The 24,530-nt window shown below is 42.5% G+C and overlaps 2 protein-coding genes across 4 annotated transcripts in view; one reads left to right on the forward strand and one right to left on the reverse strand.

Moving 5' to 3' along the window:
* Positions 1-3,789: 3,789 nt before the first annotated feature.
* On the reverse strand, positions 3,790-24,454 carry ppl (periplakin). The gene is made up of 22 exons (XM_054758575.1): positions 24,236-24,454; positions 19,101-19,200; positions 16,782-16,936; positions 16,576-16,696; positions 15,984-16,109; positions 15,801-15,842; positions 14,330-14,491; positions 14,051-14,158; positions 13,684-13,779; positions 13,490-13,612; positions 13,280-13,426; positions 12,463-12,614; positions 12,289-12,389; positions 11,619-11,776; positions 11,369-11,547; positions 11,147-11,285; positions 9,065-9,258; positions 8,824-8,974; positions 8,007-8,090; positions 7,797-7,913; positions 7,504-7,596; positions 3,790-6,851 (listed from the first exon to the last, which is right to left on the reverse strand). Exons 1-22 carry the CDS (start codon positions 24,286-24,288, stop codon positions 4,182-4,184), a joined length of 5,271 nt encoding a protein of 1,756 aa, XP_054614550.1. The 5' UTR covers positions 24,289-24,454; the 3' UTR covers positions 3,790-4,181.
* si:dkeyp-72e1.9 (syntaxin-binding protein 4) overlaps positions 23,831-24,530 on the forward strand; it is a 46,306-nt gene continuing 45,606 nt past the window's right edge. For all 3 annotated transcript variants that reach the window (XM_054758579.1, XM_054758581.1, XM_054758583.1), the window contains exon 1: positions 23,831-23,887. The gene's annotated coding sequence lies outside the window, so the exon portion shown is untranslated. The remainder of the gene's footprint in view (positions 23,888-24,530) is intronic.

Consider the following 24,530-nt stretch of genomic DNA (forward strand, 5'->3'; position numbering starts at 1 on the left):
GCTGAGATCCGCTTCTATTACGATTGTAGAGCGATATTGCCAGACGGCTGGCAATATCGCTCTACAATCGTAATAGAAGCCTCAAATTGTCGTATTTTGAGGAATATTACTATCGCACGTTGATCAGGACCATGTGCTACAGTAAAATATGACCACAGACCGTGTATAGTAAAGCTTATAATGCAGTTGCACCTTTGAAAAATCAACACCGTTGCAAAAAACAGCGCCCCCACTTGTGTGGCGTGCGGAATGAGCAGACCACAATATCAGTGATATTTAATCGTCTTCTTAATAATTGCTAAGGTCCTGTATCATAAACATTTAGAATGCAGGATAATAATAATAATATCCACTTGTTAAAGGGAAAATTGCCCTCCATTATGGAATTTTGGGAATTAATCATCATACAATATATCATAGGGCCGCATGGTGGTCTAGTGGTTAGCATGTTGGCCACAAAGTCATAGTCTGAAGATGGGGAAAACCTGGGTTCGATTATCCCTTGGGCATTTCTGTGTGGAGTTTGCATGTTCTCCCCGTGTGTGTGTGGGTTTTCTGGGTACTCCGGTTTCCTCCCACATTCCAAAAACATGCCTGTTATTGTATTGTATTTGTACTTTATTTATCCCACAGCGGGGAAATTCACTTGTTACAGCAGCAAGCAAGATACGCAAGTAAAGAGTACAGTGTAAAGAATACATAGTGACTACAACATGGTTCAGGTGGTGCAGGTGTTGTAGAGCCTGACAGCGGTCGGTATGAAGGACCTGCGGAACCTCTCCTTCTTACACCGTGGGTGTAACAGTCTGCTGCTGAAGGAGCTGCTAAGGGAACCCACAGTGTCATGTAGCGGGTGAGAGGTGTTGTCCATGACGGATGTAAGCTTAGCCAACATCCTTCTCTCCCCCACTTCCTCCACGGAGTCCAGAGGACCGTCCAGGACAGAGCTCGCTCTCCTGATCAGTCTATTGATCCTGCTCCTGTCCCTGTCCGTGCTGCCCCCTCTCCAGCAGCCCACAGCATAGAAGATGGCTGAGGCCACCACAGAGTCATAGAAGGTCCGTAAGAGAGTCCTGCACACACCAAAGGACCTCAGTCTCCTCAGCAGGTGGAGGCGACTCTGGCCCTTCTTGTAGAGGGCGTGGGTGTTGACGAACCAGTCCAGTTTGTTGTTCAGGTGAACACCCAGGAATTTCTAGCTGTCTACCAACTCTATGTCCGCTCCCTGGATGTTCACCGGTGTGAAGTGAGATGTTTTCCTCTGGAAGTTAATGATCATCTCCTTTGTCTTGCTGGTGTTGAGTTGTAGCTGGTTAAGCTCACTCCAGCTGACAAAGTCCCTGATGACCGTCCTGTATTCCAGATTGTTCCCCTCTGAAACACAACCCACAATGGCTGTGTCGTCGGAGAACTTCTGAATGTGACACTGTGTGGAGTAGTGTGTGAAGTCCGAGGTGTAGAGGGGGAAGAGGAAAGGGGAGAGCACCGTACCCTGAGGGGCACCTGTGCTGCAGAGTACCATGTCAGACACACAGTGACGGAGCCTCACATACTGTGGTCTGTTGGTGAGGTAGTCTATAACCCATGCAGTCAGGTGTTGGTCTACTCCCACACTCTCCATCTTCACTCTGAGTAGTGACGGCTGGATGGTGTTAAAGGCACTGGAGAAGTCAAAAAACATGACCCTCACAGCGCTCCCGCTGTCCTCCAGGTGTAGCAGTGATCTGTGCAGCAGGTAGATCACTGCGTCGTCTACTCCGATCCCAGGCCAGTAAGCAAACTGCAGGGGGTCCAGCTGAGTGCCCACCAGGGGTCGCAGGTGCTGCAGGATAATCCTCTCCATGGTCTTCATCAGGTGAGAGGTCAAGGCAACAGGTCTGAAGTGGTTAGGCTCCTTGGGACGCGGTGTCTTTGGTATCGGGACCACACAGGAGGTCTTCCACAGGGCCGGGACTTTCTCCAGGCTCAGGCTGAGATTGAACAAGTGCCTGAAAACTCCACAGAGCTGGTCAGCACAGTCCTTGAGGATTCTAGGGCTGATGCCGTCCGGTCCCAGAGCCTTCCTTGCCTTGATCTTCTTCAGTTGACTCCTCACCTGATCATCAGTTATGGAGATGGGGGTAGAGGATGGCTGGGATGAGGATGTGGGGGTTAGGTTAGGTTACTGTAAATTGTCCATAGGTATGAATGCGAGTGTGAATGGTTGTTTGTCTATATGTGCCCTGCTATTGGCTGGCAATCAGTCCCCCGCGAAGTCAGCGCCCCCGCGACCCTAATGATGAGAAGCGGCATAGAAGATGGATGGACAGTATATCGTACAGCAGGTGAAATAGGTACACCTGGCAACGCTGTGCACACTAGGTTTTTTTCAGCTATCCCATGTGACGATACCACTTAAATCGTTTCCGATTAGATACTGAGTAAAAGTCTGGCCAGTATCGATGATACCAATCCGATAGCAATACTTTGCAAATTCACCTAATGTATTTGGTCAATTTTATTTCATAGCATAAATAATACAAGGCATTTAATTAATGTATTAATTACATAAGTTATTAATTTCAATACATTCATAAATTATGTTGATTTATTCATTTATTGAAAACCTTGAAGTATTTGGAGGTAGTGGGGGTGTTTTACAATTTAGCCAAGCTAACATATAAATAAAAAAAATCTATATGAAAATGGTATTTTAAACAATGAAAAAGGAAAATAAGTCAAATGATAAAACTATTAAAATAAATCATTCATTGTTAACAACTACTTTAAGAATAAAAACTTTATCCACAATTCACACATTTACGATCAATCAACATTTCAACAGACAAACATCACCTCAAATGACAGAAGTATGGAAAGTATCCATATTCTGATTTGAGAATGGATTTCAGAGCATGACTCGCTGGTATCGGAAGTATCAATATTTCAGTACTGATCCGCGCATCACTTGTGCATAAAGTACACAGTATTACACTATATAAGCCAATGACGTGCTGGCATGCCAGCCACCTGAGTTGGATGGCGACAGCGACTTCCCTCGTGCCGCCGCCGATGAATCTCTGCAGCCTGAGGCAGAATCTGTGGTTCCCGCTTTTCTGTGTGGGTCATTTGTGTGGCCACAACCTCAAAATATGCATTAGCTTTTTGAAGACTCTACACTGCCAGTAGGTGTGAATGTGGTCTGAATGATTGGCTAGTTTGCGTCTGACCCGGAAGGAGAGCAGCATAGAGAATGAATGGTAGTTTTAAAAAGGTAAAGTATGGTGTGAAATAACTTCATCCAGAAAATGAGGGCTTTGCCTTTTGGCTCAGCTCGCTCTTCACTACAACGGACTGACGAAGAGTCCACATCACTGACGCCGCACCAATCCGATATAGTACATCTGATCCGACTCAGAGGTACTTAATCTCCTCCACTTGGGACATGATCTCAAACCTGACCGGAAGATGGCACTCCACCCCTTTCCGGGAAAGAACCATGGGCTCAGACATGCCGATTCTCAAACCAGCCGCTTCACACTCGGCTGCAAACCGATCCAGTGAGATCACGGCCCGACCACATCATCCGCATAAAGCACAGACCCAGTCCTGCAGACAGCAAACCGGACCGAACCGCCCCTAGAAATTCCGTCCATAAAAGTAATGAACAGCATCGGTGACAAAGGGCAGCCCTGGAGGAGTCCAACCCACACTGGAAACGAGTCTGACTATCATACAGAAGTAGGTGGTCGGGTACCCCACACCACCAGAGGAAATCTAACCATGCAAAATGACACACAAACACGCGTCTCAGTTAAATTAGTCTTTTATTGGACTTATAGAGCATACATTTGATACCTGGAAAATCCCACAAATAATGGAAACATTCTGGTGTTGCAATGCACTCAATTGGCAAAAATCAAGAAAAACACCCGTTTTCCCCCCCTCGTACCCAGTGTAGCACATGAAAGCTCAGCAACGGGACGGTCTACCAACACCAATTAGATGGTAAATTAATTTGGTTGCCACGACAGTCATCATTGCGTGTTGGTTTCAGTAGCTTGGATTGATAAGCAAATAAATACATGGCGCCTTCACAATCAAGGAAGTACAAGAATGCCTGTTTACCACAAAACAAAAGCATAGCAAGCGCATTTTAGAATACAAAGGATATGCGTGGAATAAAGGCTAACATGATGTGTTTACTTGTTCTTGCCCGACACCAAAGCACCAAACTCCTGGATGGTGAGCTGCTTGTTCATGTACTGCTGAAGCTGATGATTTGTGATGTGGCCAAGACTCAAAGCGTCGTCGATGGAGAACTTTTTCCCTGATTTCCTGTCATGGAGGACGGATGATTCTCCCTTGGGGCCCTTGACCGTGATCTCCTCCCAGTCGCACTCCTGGCTCTGCAGGTTGACAAACATCTTCCAGTCGATCAGCCCCAGCTTGTAAGCCTCCTCCGGTCGCATCTCCTTGCCGGTGTCCGGGTCGATAACAACGATGGACCTACGCAGATGGCTCTCTCGCTGTTCCCTCTTCATTCGCACAGCCGCCAGATTCTTCTGTAGCGTAGCTATCTCTTCATCCTTTTTGGTGGTTATGACTCTGAGCTCAGAAAGTTCTCTCTGTAGCGAGTCAAGCCTCAACTCCAGGTTTCCGTCCTCTCTGGGTGCGGACTCGGTGATGAGCTGAGTCTCCTTGCTGGTGATCTCAATCTCAGAGCGAAGCTTGCGGATTTCATTCTGCAGCCTTTGGTTTTCTTGCTGCAAGCGACTGCTTTCATCTCGGATGTAGTCCAGCTCCTTGGTCGACTTGGTGTTGGAAAACTCCATCTCAGAAAGCCTGGAAGTGATGGTGACCAACTCTTGGTCAAGGTCCCTCTTTCTCCTTTTCTCCTCTTCCAGAGTCTTCTTCAGGTTTTCAATCTCAAGCTCTGCCTCTGGATCCTTCTCAACTTGGACCTTCTCAGTGCGAACAACTCTTTCCTTGACATCCATCTTCTCCAGGGTGATGTGCTGCTGGATCAACGCGTTCAGTTCTTTCTCCAACAGGATGCGCTTATGTCGTTCTTCATCCAGCTGCAGTCTGAGGATGGAGTGTTCCTTCTCCTGTTGGGGATCCTGCTGCAGAACCACCTTTTGTTTGACAGTCACCTTCTCACGGTTCTCTTTGTCGCGCATCTCCAGTTCACTAAGTTTGACCCGAAGTCTCTGTATCTCCAGTTCAGCCTCGCGCCTCGCTCTGCGTTCACGCTCCAGTTCCTCCAGCTGCTGGTCCAAGTCAGCCTTCATTCTCTGCAGCTGATAAAGCTCTGCTTTCAAAGCGTCCTTTTGCCTCTGCTCATTGCTGATGTTGTGTACGAAGGTGTCACATTCTGATCTGAGCAGAGCATCCTCTTCCATCTTCACAACTTCCTGCTGAACAATCTTCTCACGGACCTGGGACAGATCGAGCTTCCTCAGTCTGATCTTTTCCTCTTGGGACGACTTTTCTCTCTCAAGCTCCAGACGTTTGGACTGTTCGTCAGCCAGTTTTCTTTTAAGGATCTCAATCTCCTCCTTGGTTTTCGGATCCTCTCGGTACTGGAGCACTTCGTTGACCACCTCTTTGGTCTGCACTTGAGGTTTCATGTCTTTCCATCTTTGAATTTCATCATTAAGTTGGCGGATCTCCATCTCAGATTTCTCAGTCTGGTGGGTCTTGTCAACTATTTCATTGCGAAGTCTTTCCAGTTCCCGTTCTGTCTGTGGATCTGTCTTGTATTTGATCACCTCTTTGATGATCTCCTTGATCTCCACTTGTGGTCCTCTGTTCCTGAGCATGGTCAGCTCGTCCTGCAGCGACCTCAGCTGCAGCTCTGCATCTTTGTAGCGCCTCTGCTGCTCAACGAGTTCAAGACGGAGATTGGCCACCTCGTTCTCGGCCTTGGGGTCGGGGCGCACGATTTCACGCATCTTCTCTTGGATGATAACCTTGGACTTCTCCTCTTCTAGACTGGTTATTTTCCGTTGGAGATCAGTTTTTTCTCGCTGTGATGATCTTCGTTTGGCCTTTTCATCTTCGTATTGCCTCCGAAGGTTTTCCACCTCCCTTTCCAGGGCAACATCTTTCTCCACTTTTAGCACCTCCTTGATGGAAACCTTCTCCTCAGCCATTGATTTCTCCTTTTCCAGCCTACGCAGTTTCTCCTGAAGGAACTGCAGTTCATCCTCCAGCTGCTTCCTGCCGTCGATTTCTTTTTGCTTCCTGTCAAAGAGCAGTCTGTACTCGGTTTCCAGCTGGGGATCGTTTTGGACTTTTATGACCTCCTCTTCGGTGATGACTTCCTGCTCTTTATTCTTCTCCTCTGCCAGGATTGTCACCTGCTTTTGTATCTGAATAAGCTCGTTATCTTTAATCAACTTTTGCCTTCTCAGCTCGTCCAATTCCTCTCGAAGCTTGCGCACCTCCTCCTCCTGACCGCGGTCTCTTTCGATGCGGAGAACCTCCTTGACCATGTACTGCTGCGCCCCTTCCTTTGCCTCCGTCTCAAGGCCACGCAGCTTCAGTTTGAGAACTTCAAGGTCGTTCTCCAGGACGTGGGTGGTGCGACGTTCCTCTGAAAGCTTCTGTTGGACCTTGTAGACTTCCTCATCCAGCTGAGGGTCAGGAACTTTTTTGATGAGCTCCTTCTTGACGACGGTGTCTTGAGGTTTCTGTCCTTCCAGGACGTAGATGTCCGTCTGGATGGTCTCAATTTCCTTCTCTAACTGCTCTCTCCTCTGAACCTCGTCTTGCAACTGCTTCTTGATCCTCCAAAGCTCCCCACCTGGGGCAGCAGAATTGACTGACTGGACGTTTGAAGCCTGAATCAAAGGGATATCTGGTTGCTAAAGAAAAACAGAAATCATTATTAACATTATCGTATACATACAGTTTAAACACGCTGTACACACGATTTTTTTTTTTTTAAATCTGGTTAAATAAAGGTTAATAATAAAATCAAATAAATGAACATACAGAATTTTTATCATAGGTTTAGTTTTAGCATTTTTAAATTTAATATAATATTCATATATTTTAAAATGTAAAAAAAAAAAACATGAAACCATGGAAAACCATGAAAATATCTGTTAAAATAATATTAAAATAAAAATATAACTATATTGTAAAAAAAAATAACCGATTAATGAAATAAAAATATACAATCAAACATTTTTAAAAATAATGATAAAAAAAACAATTTCATTTAATTTTTTTTACTTAATATAATATGAATGTATTTTTTAAAAACTACGTTGCGCCCCCCTTTATGAATTCATGACCAATTTGATTCTTGACCTCTCTTTTGGGCCCCCTGGCAGTCGAGGGACCTTGGAATTGTCCTGACTTTTCCCCTTTACCCGGCCCCCCAGCCAATAGCACTCATTATAAATAGATTGCAAAGTGTATCATCCATCAGTGTATCAGCAAAACCCTGAAGGCAGCATCCCTAATCCCTAATAGTTGTTTTCCCCAGCGTAGATAGAAAGTATTTGTCACCTGGTTGAGAAGGCTGTGCGTGAACTCAAGGTTTTGCAGCCTTTGCTTGTTGACAGCGTTGACCTCCGTGAACTTGGCCTCAATGGCAGCTTCCTGCAAAGGACGACAAAACCTCAGATTGCAGGTGTGAGGGCCCCCCCCCGACCAATACAGTACTCCCTCCTTTATGGCGGCTCATTGGTTCCAGGCCCGACCACCATAAGTCCATTTCCATCGAGTAGGGTTGAATGTTAACAAATGGTTGCTGTTCGAGCAGCATAAGCTTATCACAGCATAAATCCTAACATCCTCACCTCTGCTTTGACGGCCAACGCAGGAGATTCCAGTCTGCTCCGCTTGTACGTCTGAAGTACCAGGCCGTCATCAAGGTCTAGTATGGATCGAAACTTCTCTGTTTCACTCTCATAGTCCTGCAAAGATCAATCAATGAAGTCTTATTATTGTATATATTTGTTTATATAAATTTGTAGCTATCACTGGCTTGGTGGAAAAAAAAACCTTACTTTGATAGCTTGCTGGTAAAGTCGACCATTTTTGGAGACATTGTTCATGTCCGATTCCTTTCTTGCGATATCAGACAGCAGGTTCTGCAGACAAGGGAGACAAAACATTCAACACAAGAAGCAGAAGCGCTTTAGCGCAGGGGCGTCAAACTGGTTTTCACCATGGGCCACATCGCAGTTATGGCTCATAATAAATAATAATTCATTATTATATTCACTTTTCATTCATCACTACATTTTAAACAAAAAAAAAACTTTTCTCTCAAAATTGACAAAAAATACAATTAGCAAGAAAGATGGAGTGTCTTTTTGATTACATTTTTTAAAATATTTTTTTTAAACTTAATATAAATATATTTAAATAGGTAAAAAATTCAATATATAAAAATTAACCTATATTTACACTTAAAATTTTAATATTTCATAGATACAATGTATATTTTATAAATATAAATGTATACAAAATTAAATAAAATAATAATTGAATACAAAATAATATTTTTTTACAGTAAAAATAACCTATATTTATGTTTAATATATATATATATATATATATGTATTTAATACATTTAAAGTGATATAACATTTAATAAAATAATAATACATAATTTAATAAAAACAATAAATAAAAATAATACATGTAACTATTAAAAAGTAAACAAAAAAAGTCTTATTAATAAAATGAATATATATACAAATATTTTCCAAAATAATAAGTGTCTTTTTAAGGTACTTTATTTCCAAGCTTTGGCGGGCCACATAACCCGGCCCCCGGGCCTTGACTTTGACACCTGTGCTTTCGTCAAGTCCCGCTCACCCTCTGATTCTTCAGTTTGGTCTCCAGCTGTCTGATGTCGTCAGTTTCAGACGGCTCGTAGTTTGGGACACGAGCAAGCCAGTTGTTCAAGTTGTTATAATCATTGCGGTAATTATTGTACGACATCTTTGCCCTCTGCAAACTTTGGGACCTGCGAGCATGGCCGGAAAGAAGACTGGTCAAAAAGAGAATTTGGGACTGGATGTTTTCCCCCCACGATGTGTTTACCGCCTGGTCTGACCTGGTGTCGATCTGATTATTGAGGATGTTGAAACGCTTGTTGAGCTTGTGGACATCGGCTTCCTGCCTCTCGATGTCCGGGCAGTGCTCCTGGAACTTCATGGCCATTTGGTCGCAGCTGCTTTTGGCCGAGCGGAGGTTCTGCTCAGTCTCATTAACCACCGACCTCTTGGACCTCAGATTTGATGCGATGTCCTGCCCGTGTCCAAAGGGAAATCAGTGCAATATGACATAGAAGGGAAGGAAACACCAATAGATACTATCTTTAAAACACGCTGCCCTGTTGGTGCTTCCTTGTTTCATTTATTGAGCATTTCAGCACAAATTGTTGAAAAGCATACAGCATGTGTGTCGCTTTAACTCTTCCATTGCAATGAAAGGTTGTCCAAGAACTCATAAGCAGTGCTGGGAAAACAAGGCCCCTTCAGAGTTTTTACATCACGCTTTTTATGAGCGTCTTGTCCTTACAACTCCTGACTTTATTCAATGACGACAGCACAAAATGTGCAGTATTTCCTAAAAAATGATGAGCAAAGTGGGATATGTTCATGTTAATACAGCCTTGAATTGATTTATGACTTGTTGGTTTTTCAAAAACTTCTGCTTTGTACCCTTAAGCCCCAAAAAGGTCCCTCACATGAAATTCAAATGTAATATATTCACTTTTTCCACTTTTTGAAGCAGTCAAACGATGTGCTTATAATGGGACCAAATTGGTCCTGAGGGTGGAGCATATAGAGGTGATCATTGTAGAGGAAAAATCACAAACAATAAAATACAAATTATAAATAATAATAATAAATCATTAATGAAACATAACAATTACAATAATCCAAAAATATGATAAAAGCATTAAAATAACTATTAAAAAAACTCATGAAGGATGCATTTCATACAATTAGCATTCAAATTGAACATTATTTTGTCAAGATGTACACTTTGGGCCCCAAAGGGTTAAAGAAGCAATTAGTTATTAGTTACTTTCCAAAAAGTAACTGAATTAGTCAAATAATGATTCATATTCAGTTTTGTGAACAAGCTTCAAATATGTCAAAGAATTGGGAATTAGCTTAGCAGCGGCTTTATATTAAATAACAATAATGAAATTAAAATATATATATACACAAATACTTTTAAAAAGTGTCTCTTTGGTGTGTATTATTTCCAGGCATTCGCAGCTCACATCCAATCTTTTCATTTTTTCACAAATATTTTATTTTGACATTTTTTTTAAACTTAATATAGGTAATATTAATATATTTTAAAAAGTAAAAAAAATATTTAAAATATGAACAACTTTTTAAAATAATATTAAAACCATCCAAAACTAAAAAAGTAAAAAAAAAAAAGTAATAACAATGAAATGTCTTTTTGGCGTGTATTATTTCCAGGCTTTTGCAGGCCACATAAAATCTGATGATTTTTAACAAATATTACATTTTTTTTAATATTTTGAATTGAATATAATATTAATATATTTCTAAAAATAAAGAAAAACAGGAACATATATATTTTTTAAAATAATATTAAAATGATAAAGTTTTACAAAAAAAAAAAAGAATGACGATGAAATAAAAAAAAATATATATATCTATATATATTTTTAAATAGAAAAAAAGTGTCTTTTTGGTGTGCATTATTTCCAGGCTTTCGCAGGACACATGAAATCATATGGCGGCCCGAATCCGGCCCCCGGGCGTTGAGTTTGACACCTGTGACGTCCAGCATCTTCTGGACATGTTCAGTACATACAGTACACCATAGAGTACATGAGAGAGAATCTTACCCCAAGCTCGTACAGTACAGTACATACAGTACACTGTAGCGTACATGAGAGTATCTTATCCCAAGCTCGTACAGTACAGTACATACAGTACATCGTAGCGTACATGAGAGTATCTTACCCCAAGCTCGTACAGTACAGTACATACAGTACACCGTAGCGTACATGAGAGTATCTTATCCCAAGCTCGTACAGTACAGTACATACAGTACACCGTAGCGTACATGAGAGTATCTTATCCCAAGCTCGTACAGTACAGTACATACAGTACATCGTAGCGTACATGAGAGAGTATCTTACCCCAAGCTCGCGCTGAGTTTTTTCCAAAGAGGACAAGTCTGAAGGAGCGATGTCCTCCCTGGCCAGCCTGTTCTCGTAGCCGGACAGCAAAGTTTTTCCATTCTGAAGCGAAGCCTCAAGCTGGTTGGAATTCTTCAGCCTACAGAAAGCAAGCATAGAGTCGTGTACGCACCAACGTCTGCGTGCTAGAAAGAGAGGTCCAGATGCTGCTGAGCTGCGTACTTTTCCTGACTGCACTGCAGAAGCTGCTCCAAGTTGTTGTACTTCCTGTTGACCTCGTCGGCCTTGCTGTGGAGGTGTGGAGCGCTGGCGCACGTCGGGTTCGACACCAAAAAGTTCTTGGCTTCCTGCACTTTGGAGTTCTTTTCTGGTTCAATTCTATGGACGGCATTGGCGATGTCCTGGAGCAAACGGACGAGGCTGAGAACTAGAAGAAGAACTACGACGTCTGAATGTCACACTGCGTGGTTACCTTCAGATCCTGCAGGCGGTCTGCACTGTCCTGCAGTGGCTTCTTCAGCTCCAGCGGGGGGCGCAGTCGAGCTTGAATGGCCTTCTCCTGCTTGTCCAGGTCACCCGCAACCTTGTCAAGACCTGCCATCATCTGGCGGCACTGCTGCTCCTGCTTGTCTGCTCACCACACATGCAACACATATTTTTATCTTTTGCTGAAAATGGCCACATTACGCACAGCTATCAACATTCAATACATTTAAATGTAAGGAAAAGAAATGTCATTCCATTGAATATTCTAATTAAATGATGAAATAAAAAGAATGATGCTAATTATTATTACTGACTTATCATTACGTCATCTTCTGCTGAAGATGGCCACAACACGATGATAGCGAATGATGTCAAATTCCATTCATTTCATTCATGTTCAATGAAATGTACCAAAATTCAATGAAACATTTCATTATTCGATTCAATTATTTTTTGAATGGCTTTCCCTCTAGCGTTATGTTCCCCCCCCCAGTTAGTCCTACGCATTATTATTAACATTATGCACAGCTGTCAAATTACATAAAATGCATGAAACATTCAATTATTACATTCAATTTATGTTTAGTATCTACTTATCGGGTCTTATCGGGTGCTGGAGGTGTTGAGGGTTTGGAACATTTGATGTGTGTGCGTACCTGCACCACCGCTGGCCTTCTTCAGCTCATCAAAACGCTTGAGCAGAGCTCCTTTGCTGTCCCCCATCTTCTGCTTGATGGAACTCTGCTGTGCGGCCAGACTGCCAGCACGTGAGGAGTTATTAACCAGTGGTACCCCCCCTCCAGCAACACCACATCACACAACAAACTCACTTGTCAGAGACGGCCACCGCCTCCGTGTCTGTGGGGGGGATAATGAAGCAGATGGCCGGAGCGGAGAGCTTGTGTCCAGATGCGTCCTTCACGTCCCACTTGGCTCCGTTGTTGCGAAGCAGAGTGTATCTGCTCCCCCGTGTAATTTGCCCCTGCACCCAAGCGAAAAGTTCAATGTGTCATGCTTTCTTTGGAACTGATGATAATTCACCCGCAAGGCATGCAGGGAAGCCCACACGCACATACAAAGTTATCCAGCATGCCTTGCGGGTTATAAATGCTAGTATTGCTTTGCATGCGGGGGGGGGGACCGTAAGGCAATAAGTTCACGTTCTGTTGTTGAAACATATCGTTGCAAACGGGGCGGCAGTGGCTCAGGAGGCAGAGCAGGTCGTCCAACAGTCACTGTCGCGTCCCTGGGCAGCACATTTCACCCACCTCGCCCCCAGTGCTGCCCACACTGGTGTAAGAACATGAATGAATGTGTGGTGGTGGTCGGAGAGGCCGTAGGTGTGATTTGGCAGCCACGTTTTCGTCAGACTACCCCATGGCAGCTGTCACTACAGATGTAGATTACCACCACCAGCGAGTGACTGAGGAGTGAATGAATAATGGCTTCACTACGTTGTGAAGCGTTTTGGGTGCCTTGAGAAGCGCTGTATAAAAAGTAATCCATTATTATTATGATGATTAAATGACACCTGTGAAAGCCGTCTCCTGGTTGTCCTCAGCACAACAGTCAACAATACTTGCCCAGAAAGAATCTCAGAACTATTCCCAAATGTGGACGTGTGTGTGCCGATGCCAGCTTACGTACCTCATCAGTGTCAAAATCGCACAGCGCCTCAATGGGCAGAAGCTTCTGGGGAGGCTCTCGTCGGTACTTCAGAGGTAACACCTGCAGGCCTCGCTTCTGAAGAGCCTTGACCCTCTCGTCAAAGTGCTCCATGGCCTTGGACTGGTCCTGCGGAGAAACACACAGGACATTTTAGCACAGAGCGTGGATGGAAAAAGAATAAAAACTTACATCCAGCTCTCTGATCAGACCCTCCATCTGGTACACATCTTTGAACTCGGGGTTATACTTCTGTTTGACATCCGTGTCCAGACGCTTCAGCAGGTCTTGGGTGTCACGCGCCTCCTTGTGGAACTAAACACACACACACACGGTCTAGACGGCTTTACCCGTGTAGCCTATGGCAAGCGTTGACTGCACCCCACCTTGTGGTATTCGTCCATGTGCTTCAGGTGGTTTTCCTCACAGATGAGCAGATTCAGGTACTCCTTCCAGTCAGCATGCACCGCATCCGTGTGAGCCTGGAAACCAGCGCGCATCATCACCACATGATAACAAGCAAAGGCCCAGCGGATGTAAAGAAGAAGATGTTCAAGAAGAAAGCTGAAATATTTGGAAAAGAAAAAAGAAATAATAAAAAAGAAATAGCAAAAATGTGAAAAAAAGAGCAAAGCGTGAAGTAGATATGAATAAAAGGCTTTTTCGCCCACAAAGCTGAGATGAAATGCATGTACCTTGTTAGCTTGGCTACATGTGTTGCTTTACCAAGGGCCAAAGAGCAGCAGGCCGTACCTCAATAACGTTTGACCCTGGATGCTTTGCAGCAATCAGCTTTTCTCCATCTTCATTGAGTTTGGTGATGGTGGCCTCCTTGGACTCCAGACATTTACCGATGAAGTTCTGGTGGGACAAGAGAGATGTATCCATACATTTACACACATGGGGTCAAGCGCACTTTCATTCCCGGTTTTCTTTAAGAGCAGATTCAACACTTGAAGCGCTCAGACATAGGGGCATAATATTTAGGGCAATGCTGAAAAAACAAACCTTCTTGTGTTTTTTTGCGTGTACCTCATACTGCCTCTGGCGGGCAGGGTAGTCCAAGTTGGCATCGCTCCAGTCGTAGTTGATTCTCTCCTCAGCCTGCTGGTCCATCCAGTACAACTCATTGGTGCAGCGCTGCATGTAATCACGCAGGCTCAGCAGGTGGCGCTGACGATCGCTAGAAAGGGCCTGTGGGAAAATCATGTATTTCCTTTTTTGCAAAACAACTTATGTAGACATATGGGCTTTAACATAAGGGGAAAGGCTACAATGCTAACAGTTAGCATGCTAGCAAATAGCAATATAGCACCAAGTACTGGAAGTGGTAAGACTGTTCCATAGTGGTCTTACAACATGTCATGTAAATGTATACTATTTCATGTGAGACTAATGGATGATGGCTAAAATGCTAACAGGCGAACAGTTACCATGCTACCACCTAACAAGATAGCAGCAGAAATGCTACAGAAGCTCTATAGTGATTTCGCATCATGCCTTGTGGGTTCATAAAATGTAAAATGATGGAAATGGCTAAAAAGCTAACAGTTGGCATGCTACCACTTAGCAAGGTCGCAGTAGGTACAGAACTACAGAACTGCTGTAGCAATTTTACATCCAATGACAAAAATGGGTAAAATTAATTAAAAACAGGTAGGAAGATAGTGGTACGTACTGAAAGTGCTCCAACAGCTCTACAGTGACTTCACATTGTGCCATGTGGGTTTATACTATTTCAAATGACAAAAATGGCTAAACTGCTGACAGTTAGCATGCTGCCACCTAGCACGATAACACTAAGTATTGAAAACGATAAGACTCTTCCACAGTGATTTTAAAACATGCCAAGCAAATGTTTGCATTTTGACATAAACATAAAGGCTAAAGTGTTAAAATACTAATGGTTAGCTTTCTACCACCTAGCATTAAGTAGCAAAAGTGCTAAGGCATGTTCTACAGCGTTCTTACATCATAACATGTACATACATGCAATTTGACATGAATAAAATAGCTAAAAGGCTAATATGCTAACAGTTAGCATGGTAGCACTCAGTAACAAAAGTGCTAAATGTCCTGAAAGAGCTGAAAGTTTTGACGCTGGGAAGGTTTGACCAATTGGGAAATACAGCGCTGAGTTTCCAGGACTAACATGTTACAAAGAGTGTAATACCGTACATGTTGTGCAGCCGGCATAAAACAGTGAACGGGTATTTGCCCACAGTGATACACTACGTAGAGCACATGTGTCAAACTGGTGCCCTGGAGGGCCGAGACGCTGCAGGTTTTCTCTCCAACCAGTTTCTTCAGCAGGTGATTTAATTGATGAGCTCCTTCCCTCAAACTGAAGGTGTTGATCATTAAAATCACCTGCTTTAGTGACTGGCTGGAAAGAAAACCTACAGTGTCTCAGCCCTCCATGGCACCAGTTTGACACCCCTGGTGTAGGGACATGGAGTACACAGTACACCAAAGTAAACGTGATAGCGTGCGATTGCATTACCAGAAGTTTGTTGTACTTCATCTGGAGGCCGCTGACATAATCCTGCACAAATACACACACAGTTGCCATGTCAACAAGAAAAACAGGATGTTATGCGTATCTGTGTGAAGCCATGAAGCCTCCAATTAGATACTTCCTTAAAAATGAGTAAAATGGCATCGATGGATGAAAGTACTCGTGTACCTTGTCACCACCGGCAGAAATGTGAGGCGCCAACGCCTCCACCTCACTGTGGAAGATGTTGTGGTCCTCCACTTCATTCTCCACAGACGGGAGATCCTGGCCAAAGCCCTTGTTGTTCAGGTTGTCCTAGGAAGGACAGAGACCAGACCACATTTTAACATGAATTTGAAGAAAAGTGCAATGAAAAAAACAAACGTTTTAGTTAACCAAGTCACAAAACAAGGCAGGCGCGTTTTGAAATGTTCATCGTCCCACAAATTGATGCTAAACGATGTTGTTATGATAACACACAATAATAAATAATAAACATATCACAATGATGATACAAGTCCTTCTCGCTGTAAAGTTGTGGAATTGGCCTTTGTGGCATGTATTTTCTCACAGGGAATTGGTAGACATGGTGTTGTGTAATATGATACATATAAGAATATACCGCATATACAGTATAATACAATCATTGTGTAATACGCAGTGGATGGCGTATATAGAGTAGCAGTGTTGGCTAGGTTGGCGTATAGGAGTGTTAAATGCATTCCCAAAGCAACATTGGAAATGCTGCATATGTACAGTATGCTTCATTCATGTCACCTACCAGCTTCTCATCCATCATGTTGCCCCAGTTGATGGTGGGCACCCCCTCAGTGCGGCTGAGTTGGTAGATGCGCTCATGGTCCTCCCTCAGCTTCATCACTCTCTCACGCAGCTGCTTCATGCTGCACGCACGCACACACACACACAAGTTAGTAAACGATGTTCCAGCACAGCAGCTGTCATAAAAAGATGATTATGATGACTCACTCCTGGCCGATCATCTGAGCCTGAGGATGCTGGAGGCGTTTGGCGTTGAGGGCATCATCATCCAGGCCGGCCAGCAGGTCCAAAGAGTTGACGAGTCGTTTGTTGGTGTCGTCCTGATATAGCGGCTGCTTGCCCTCGTTGATCTTACTCACATCCTACACACAACACAACACAACACACAAGCACGTCATCACCACACCCCACCTTCATCCTCTCATAGCAACTCACTTGCTATTCTCTGCCAAAACCTGAGGGGGCTCTGCTTCACTGGCTTTAGCTAGTTTAGCTATTTAGTTATTATTAGTTTAGTTATTTATTTTGGGGGGGGGGCATACAGGGGTTTGCTCCGTGGGGTCGGGTGCTGGGTGATACATCTCTACTGCCCGTGCCTCCGCCGGGTGGGTGGAGGGTGTGCCTCCTGCATCCCTGGGCGGGGCGGCCCTGTGTTGGGGGTTGGGCGGGGGCTCGGCCTGGCTATTTGGGGCGGGGTTCTCTGGGAGGTGGAGGGCGGCCCCTTTCCTTTCATGCATTCTCAGTGACAATTACACGCCCACACATTCTTGCACCTTTATATATATGAAGTCTTCCCCACATACAGAGATACCTGTACACACGTACATATGCACACTCACAGTACATACGTATTTCCCCACATTACTCACTGAGTTAACCAGGGTGTTATTATGTTGTTGGTTTTATTACAGCAACGGTGATATCAGCAGTATGACTATAGTTTTTTTACAATGATGTGCATTACAGTAATTATCACTGTTTCAATGCAGTATTATCATTGTGATCACAATCATAGTTCATCATTTCATTACTACTATTATGTGTGACTGTTTCAATGCAGTATTATCATTGTGATCACTATCATAGTTCATCATTTCATTACTACTATTATGTGTGATTGTCATTGACAGCACTGTCACTGTGGTTGTTGATATTATTTTGTCCTCTGTCCATATGTCCTTGTTTGCCTTTATAGTTGTCACAGACATTTATTTGCTGATGTAGTTCTGTATGTTTCTGTTGTTCTGTTCTTGTGTCACAATTGTTGTTGTTGCTGCTGTTGTCCTTGTCTCTTGTCTCTCTTTTTTTTTGTCCCCCTCTCATCCCCGCACCCCCACCCCCGTTTCCTTTTCTCCTTCCTTTTATCTTTCTCTTTGCTTAATAAAAAGCATCAAAGTCAAATAAATCCTGTATAACAGGGGAATTGTATATCACACTTCTCCCTGGCAGAGTAAATCTGTTGAGCACTTGAGGGCATTTAGATGTACAATTCTATCTGCTTTAAAGGCTGGACAGGACAGGGGAAAAAAATAAAAAAAAGCTAGTTTAGCTTCAACAAGGCTAACGCTAATGTTGCTGCAGATTGAACGCAGCTAACGCTTTCATTCTACGCCTCACACCCGTACTTCCTCATCATGATACCACTCGTACTTCATCATGATACCACCCGTAATTCCTCATCATGATACCGCTCGTACTTCCTCATCATGATACCAGTGGTACTTAGGATACTGATACCCATACATCATGACCACTGAATGGCCAAGAGCTACTCATTTTTGTAACATTTCTTTTCAGAGCTTATTTTAAAGCCAAACAAAGCGAATATGCTTGTTTTACCAGAACATGAACAAAATGCTGGTGTCCACAACTCACATGTTGTATTTCACAATGCATTTCTTTCTACTGTTCTTTCATTATTAACTGAAAACCTGAATGAAAAGCAGGCTTGCGGGCACCTCATGTGGTCGTGGGGGCTACCTGGTGCCCGCGGGCACCACGTTGGTGACCCCTGGTATATAGTATACAACTATATTTATATAGTGAACAACGGGGCTGGAGGTGGAAGTAATTCTTTTGAAACAATACTTTTATTGTACACTCTTCAATTTGCGCCAATCTGTGTTGTTTTCAGTGAAAGTAGAAATGAAGTTCTGAAAATAAAGCTGAGCAATCACCAGTCTGGGGTTAGAATTTGTGGGTCGTGCGTGCCAAGCTCCACTGGAGGGTTTGGAGGGGGAGGTGCCAGGCATAAGCGACTGGCGCCGTGCTGCGGTAGAATAATCCAGCCTTCATTTTCTGCGTTTATGGCTCCGTTCAGGTTTTATTGAATTCATGTTCAGATTTAATTCCTGTTGAACAATACCGAGTTGCGGTGATCCAAACGAAAGCCCTTGCATGATGAACAATCATTTCAGAAGTCATTGAGTAAGTCAAATAATGAGTAAAAGTTACTTGATGATGACACATTGATTGAATGTATTCTGCGTATAAAAAACATGCTTAGGACTCGTGAGGAGATTGTACCTTGTTGAGGTTCTGCTCCACATCGTAGATGTTCTTCTCCACTTTATCAGCATTCTTCTGCAGCTTCTCGATCAGAGCGGTCAGCTCTGTGGAGGTAACGCTGAAAGACAACAGTGAGGAACAGTACGTTCATGGCCAGTGTGTGATGTTTAACAATGGAAGCACACAGAGCAAGCACAGCATTGAATGAAGAACACTCTTTCATATGCAGCACAGCACAGCATCGCTTCTGCAAATTCATACGCCCACCAAACCCCCATGGTCTGACACACGGCTTTTATGGTAGGTGTTATTATGATGATGATGATGATTACTGTTGTTGTTTTCAGGATCTGCATGTCCCATCTTTGTTATCCTAGCAGGAGGGGGTGAGCGCCAGCATTGCTGATTATTCATGTCTGTAGTTACATTTTTATTTTGAAAAATTAAAAACAAAAAAAATGTTTCTCAAGGTTTTTTATGAACTTGAATGAATTTGTAGACAGTCGTCCCTTGTTTATCGCAACTCATCGGTTCCAGTCCCGACAACTAGCGTGACGACGCTTTCATTTCATTCTTGCATGTAATATTTCCATGAGTGTGTTTTGTCCGTCCTTCACGTGAGTTTATTTCAGTTCCCACTTACACTAAAACTCCACTTACATCTCATACTTCACCAAAACTGCGATGGGCGTTGGTGCACTTTGACCCACATGGCAGTGACAGCAGGCCAAGTGATAGCAGCGCACTGTAGGTGTGTCTGCTCCAAGATAGGAAGGAAGCAAAAACCAGACGGGCCAGTTTGCTGTCAAGTGTGTTCTCCCAACAAACACTGGAGAAAGCAGATCACGCAGGACAAGAGGATTTTTACCAAAAAGCTGTGTTGTCACATCCCAGGGAACGTACAAGCAGCCTGATTACACAAATCTTTCATACCTTCAAAAGTAGCTCATCTCAGGACGCGTGACTCAATACAGGTTTAGTGACTATGATATGTCCAGAAAACATACATTATTATTATTATTATTATTATTATACTGTGAATGCCATAAATGCAACCTTCAAGGTCTGTCGTCTTGCTTTTCAACATGAGCAACGCACAGTCAATATTTGGCTGCAAAAGGTGAGCAACACGTACGACACGGGGGTCAAACTCAAGGCCTGGGGGCCGGATATCATGAAAGCCTAGAAATAATAATGCATGCCAAAAAAATATTTGTATGTATATTTTTATTTTATTTTATTTATTAATATAGTTATATCACATTTGTATTATTTATAACATTATTTATAAAATATTTGTATATTTTACAATTGTTTTTACTTTAAAAAATATACTCATATTATATTATATTTGAAAAAATTCAAAAAAATAAAACTTGAAAAAAAAAACTTTTTTAGCCTGGGCATAACGCATGCCAAAAAGACACTTATTCTCTATTAGTTTTAAAAAATATTGTATGCATATATATACTGTATATACATATACACATTTTATGATTTTTTACTTTTAAATTTTTTGCTATATTATATTTAGGATTATTTTAATATTATTTACATATTTTAAATATTTGTTACTTTTTAAAATTAAAAAAAAAATGTAATTACTTTTTTTTTTGTCAAAAGAGCCTTTATTTGGCCTGCGAACGCCTGGAAATAATGCACACCAAACAGACACTTTCTTTTAAAATTAGTCGTAAAACTATTTGTATTTATATTTTACTATTTTGATGATTTTATTTATTTTATATATATTTTTATATTTTAAATATTTGTTTTTAAAATACATTCATATGATATTAAGTTAAAAAAATAAATATTTTTAAAAATGAAAAAGATCCTCAACCTTTCTTGCCAAATGTATTTGCTCTGTCAGTTTTGACAGAAAATGCCTTATTTTTGTTGTTGCCAAAGCCATTTCTACACGAGTCGTACACTCCAATTTGTGATGTGCACATTGACTTCTTTCAGTGGAAGTTTGTTGGTAAAATAATCCAAAGTGAAAATGCTACTAATAGAAAAGGTGTTGATATGATTGAGGTGCAAATGCAGGTACATGAATATGGTTTCACAGTTAAGGTGGCCCACTGAGGGCAGCCACGCCAGCGATGTGGCCCACTCTGAAAACGGGTTTGACATTCCTGATGTAGTACAACATTGTGTGTGTGTGTGTGTGTGTGTGTGTGTGTGTGTGTCAACCAGTCACATCCTCATGCGCACTCACATGCCCACTGCGTCTGAGCGTGGAAGAGGTTTGGCAGAACTCCCTCTGCATGCATTCTGATCAACTTCCATGTCAGCCTCTTCCGTGTTTTGATATCAAGCCGAACCTACGCAAGTTTGGGCTGGCGTGTGCGGCCTCCTGTTTGACAATCTGACAGCAGCCTTTCCCATCAAAGTAAAAACAGCCAAGGGGTGTTTTTGGTCTCGTTGGATCAGAAAACCACAATGGCAAATAACATCCTCTCCGACGCTTGCAGTCAACAGGTTCTGTGCGCAAACACAGCCGCTTCTCCTTTGCATGTCTTTAATTTGCACCAAGACGCACAGAAAAACAGAAAGAGAGGAGAAATGTGCATGTAGTAATGAATAGTGACGCTCTCCTAAACAGCAATTTAGCTGGAACAAGTGTGGGAAGTGTCATGGTTTCCTTGCATGTTTCTTCTCCAAACATGTTGTCGTAGGTTTCCTTGCTTGCTGCTAGTTCGGGGAAGGTCCTGGCACCAGCACAGCTCTGATGTTTCCAGCCAGGGAATGATCTAACTGGAACCATAAGGCGGCAGTACGAGTGTAATGGTGGGTGTGGTCGCTTGCTGCTCTCGTTTGTTGTGATCATCATAGCAAATTCTTGCACAGCAACGTGAAAATACTTGTTGCACATGTTTGAAAGTGCAGACTTTTCTTTTTTTTTTGTCTATTCAGGAATAGAAGCAAACTACTGCAAAAAGGGAAACAATCAGGTGTCGTTGCTTTTTGAGAAATTCATCAGTGTTGCTGGTTACCGAGGCAACAATGACAGCTTTTCACTTGGACGTCATTAAGAAATGTTATTAAGAAATGGGGGCCACGAAAACCTACAATGAAGCAACCACATATTTCTAGTATACAATAATCCCTCGCCACTTTCCCAGCTTCACTCTATCACGGTTGTTCAAAAACATATCCTTGAATAAATCCTGCTGTTCTGTAGTTCAATGCAGCCTATGATTAGTGCAAAGAAGACGCATATTTAAGCAAATCTGATGTATTCTTTGCCTAAGATAAGCATTTTCAAGCATTAAAATGGCTACATGAAGTCAAAGACAAACATAAGGGATTCAGAATACGCATTCCAAGACGCTGTGATGATTGATATGTAGTATACTACACTCATCACTAGGTGACAGTAATGCTACATCGCCATCACAGGAAGTACTGTACAGAAACCAGACGTAAAAAAAACAAAAAAAAGGAACTCTCCCAATGCTAACATGTGTGAGTCTATATTGTGTGAGTCTATATTGTGTCTTATTTTCTCTTATTATGTCTAGTATATTGGGTAATAGTAGTGTAAAGGTGACTATAGGGGTGTTATTTCATGTCCAGAGGGCTCTAATAATGTTAAAAAGCATATTTAGAAGGTCATAGACAGGTTTTCTAAGCTCTAACTCAAAAAATTCCATTCCATTTATAAATAAGGAATCCTAGTTGGCGTAAATTCACTTATCACAATCGGGTCTGGAACCCATTAAGCACCATAAACAAGGGATGACTGTATAATGGAGAAAAAAATGTGTACTTTCTCCGTATGACACAGAGGAAAAACTCTTTTCAACAAGAAGATTGGATGTTCTTCACAATATTATTTTTGAGGCCCACCTTAATACCTGCTGAGTGACGGGAGGAAGATTCTCTCCTGCCCTTAGGAAATTTTAGCATCTGGTATTTTAGGATTTCATTCATCTTTTTAACTAAAGCGGTAAGTTTGCAGTGCAAATGGTCCTGCCTCCTATATTTTACACATCAATATTTCTTATTCTTTTTCCTGTATTGTATTTTTGTGGAGAATCGCCTTCTGTTTTTTTCCCACATTTATTCTCATTGTATGCAAATTCAAGGACAACAAAGTCTTGAATTCTGACAGAGTAGGTTGAGGAGATGATGGTGTCATGAAATGAAATCAGCACCGAGAAATGATGTCTAGAAACGCTGAAAAAGTGACGTGGGCTTGGTGCACTCGGCACGGTGGGAGAGTCTGCAAGCAATTCCTTCCACATTGTCTTGCAAAGGTGGACCAGCTGAACCTATCAAACCAGTTACTACAACTTTACAACAGCGCCACACCCTCACCTGAACATATTATGCAAACTAATAGGCTGCCTTTTAACTCTTACACCCACAGACAAACACACATTCCAGTCATGATTGGAGATAAGTAGCATTGTTCAAGATGATTCAAATGTGCTTGCATGCATGAAAAACTTGTATTTTGTCCATACAAATACATCCTCGCACGTTCATGAATTTTTGGTTGAAAAAAGTCATTTTTAATGTGTATTTTTTGGCCTATTTTCTGAAAATCAAAAGTTTTCTCACAGAAAACACACCCTAAGAGGGTAATATTTTAGAAATATGTGTAAAATGTATAAAATATACAGTACACGTGCCACTGTAAAAACAAAACAAGCAAACAATTTTTTCATGTTTATGTCGTCATGCTCCACTGATAATGTTGAGATTTCGCAGTTTGTTTGGGAGTCCTTGAACGCTCCATAGGTTGTTCGGCTGCTTCGACAGTCGCGTTCATCTTACATTATTATGCATTAGCGGTGAGTATCTGTACATTTTATACTTTAAATGTCTTTCATAAGTGCGTGTGAGGCGTATTCAAGAGAGAAGAGGGGGTTCTGGGGCAGAATCTCATCGAATTTCATAATTACAAGTCACTTTTGCTGCAAAGTTTGAGCCAAAATCGAAGGAGAACGTCAACATCTAGCTAGCATAATCAATTCCGCCATTCCCTGCTGGTCCCGGGGGTGCGATAAGCGTGTCTGTACTGTACAGTATTATGGTGTTGTTGCAAGTCAATATGTAAATAAGAGATCCGTTTATTTTCTTCGAGGTCTGAGGTCACAAACCATAATGCACACAGCGCAATAGAAAAAGCAAAGACTTACGTTGATTTGGTTGGTGTCACGACGGAGCTTCCTTTGCTTTTCCTCTTGATCATGGTGACAGGCGGCCGGTGTCCTATGTATAGATCGATGCAGATGCAGGTCCCGCTCCCCGTGCGTGTGTGTGTGTGTGTCCTCTGCGTCCACACACACTTGACTGTGTCGAAGCTTCCCTCACACACGCGCTACACTGCGCCCATTGCCTGGAAAAGTCACTTTTTTAGCTGACTCCTGTCACCTGTCCCACTGACAGGCAACCTAGAAGGGGGCGGGGCCGCAGTGGCCACGCCCTACCCTT

Source organism: Dunckerocampus dactyliophorus, chromosome 18, assembly GCF_027744805.1.
Source record: "Dunckerocampus dactyliophorus isolate RoL2022-P2 chromosome 18, RoL_Ddac_1.1, whole genome shotgun sequence".
Taxonomy (NCBI): domain Eukaryota; kingdom Metazoa; phylum Chordata; class Actinopteri; order Syngnathiformes; family Syngnathidae; genus Dunckerocampus; species Dunckerocampus dactyliophorus.

What these genes read in the sequence shown, in the direction of transcription:
- ppl (XM_054758575.1), bottom strand. Translation starts at nt 24,288, where the DNA reads ATGATCAAGAGGAAAAGCAAAGGAAGCTCCGTCGTGACACCAACCAAA. An exon ending in AATAATCAGATCGACACCAG is followed by an intron (nt 8,975 to 9,064) that starts GTCAGACCAGGC and finishes CCATGCTCGCAG; the next exon opens with GTCCCAAAGTTTGCAGAGGG. An exon ending in CGCACAGCCTTCTCAACCAG is followed by an intron (nt 6,852 to 7,503) that starts GTGACAAATACT and finishes GTTTTTCTTTAG; the next exon opens with CAACCAGATATCCCTTTGAT.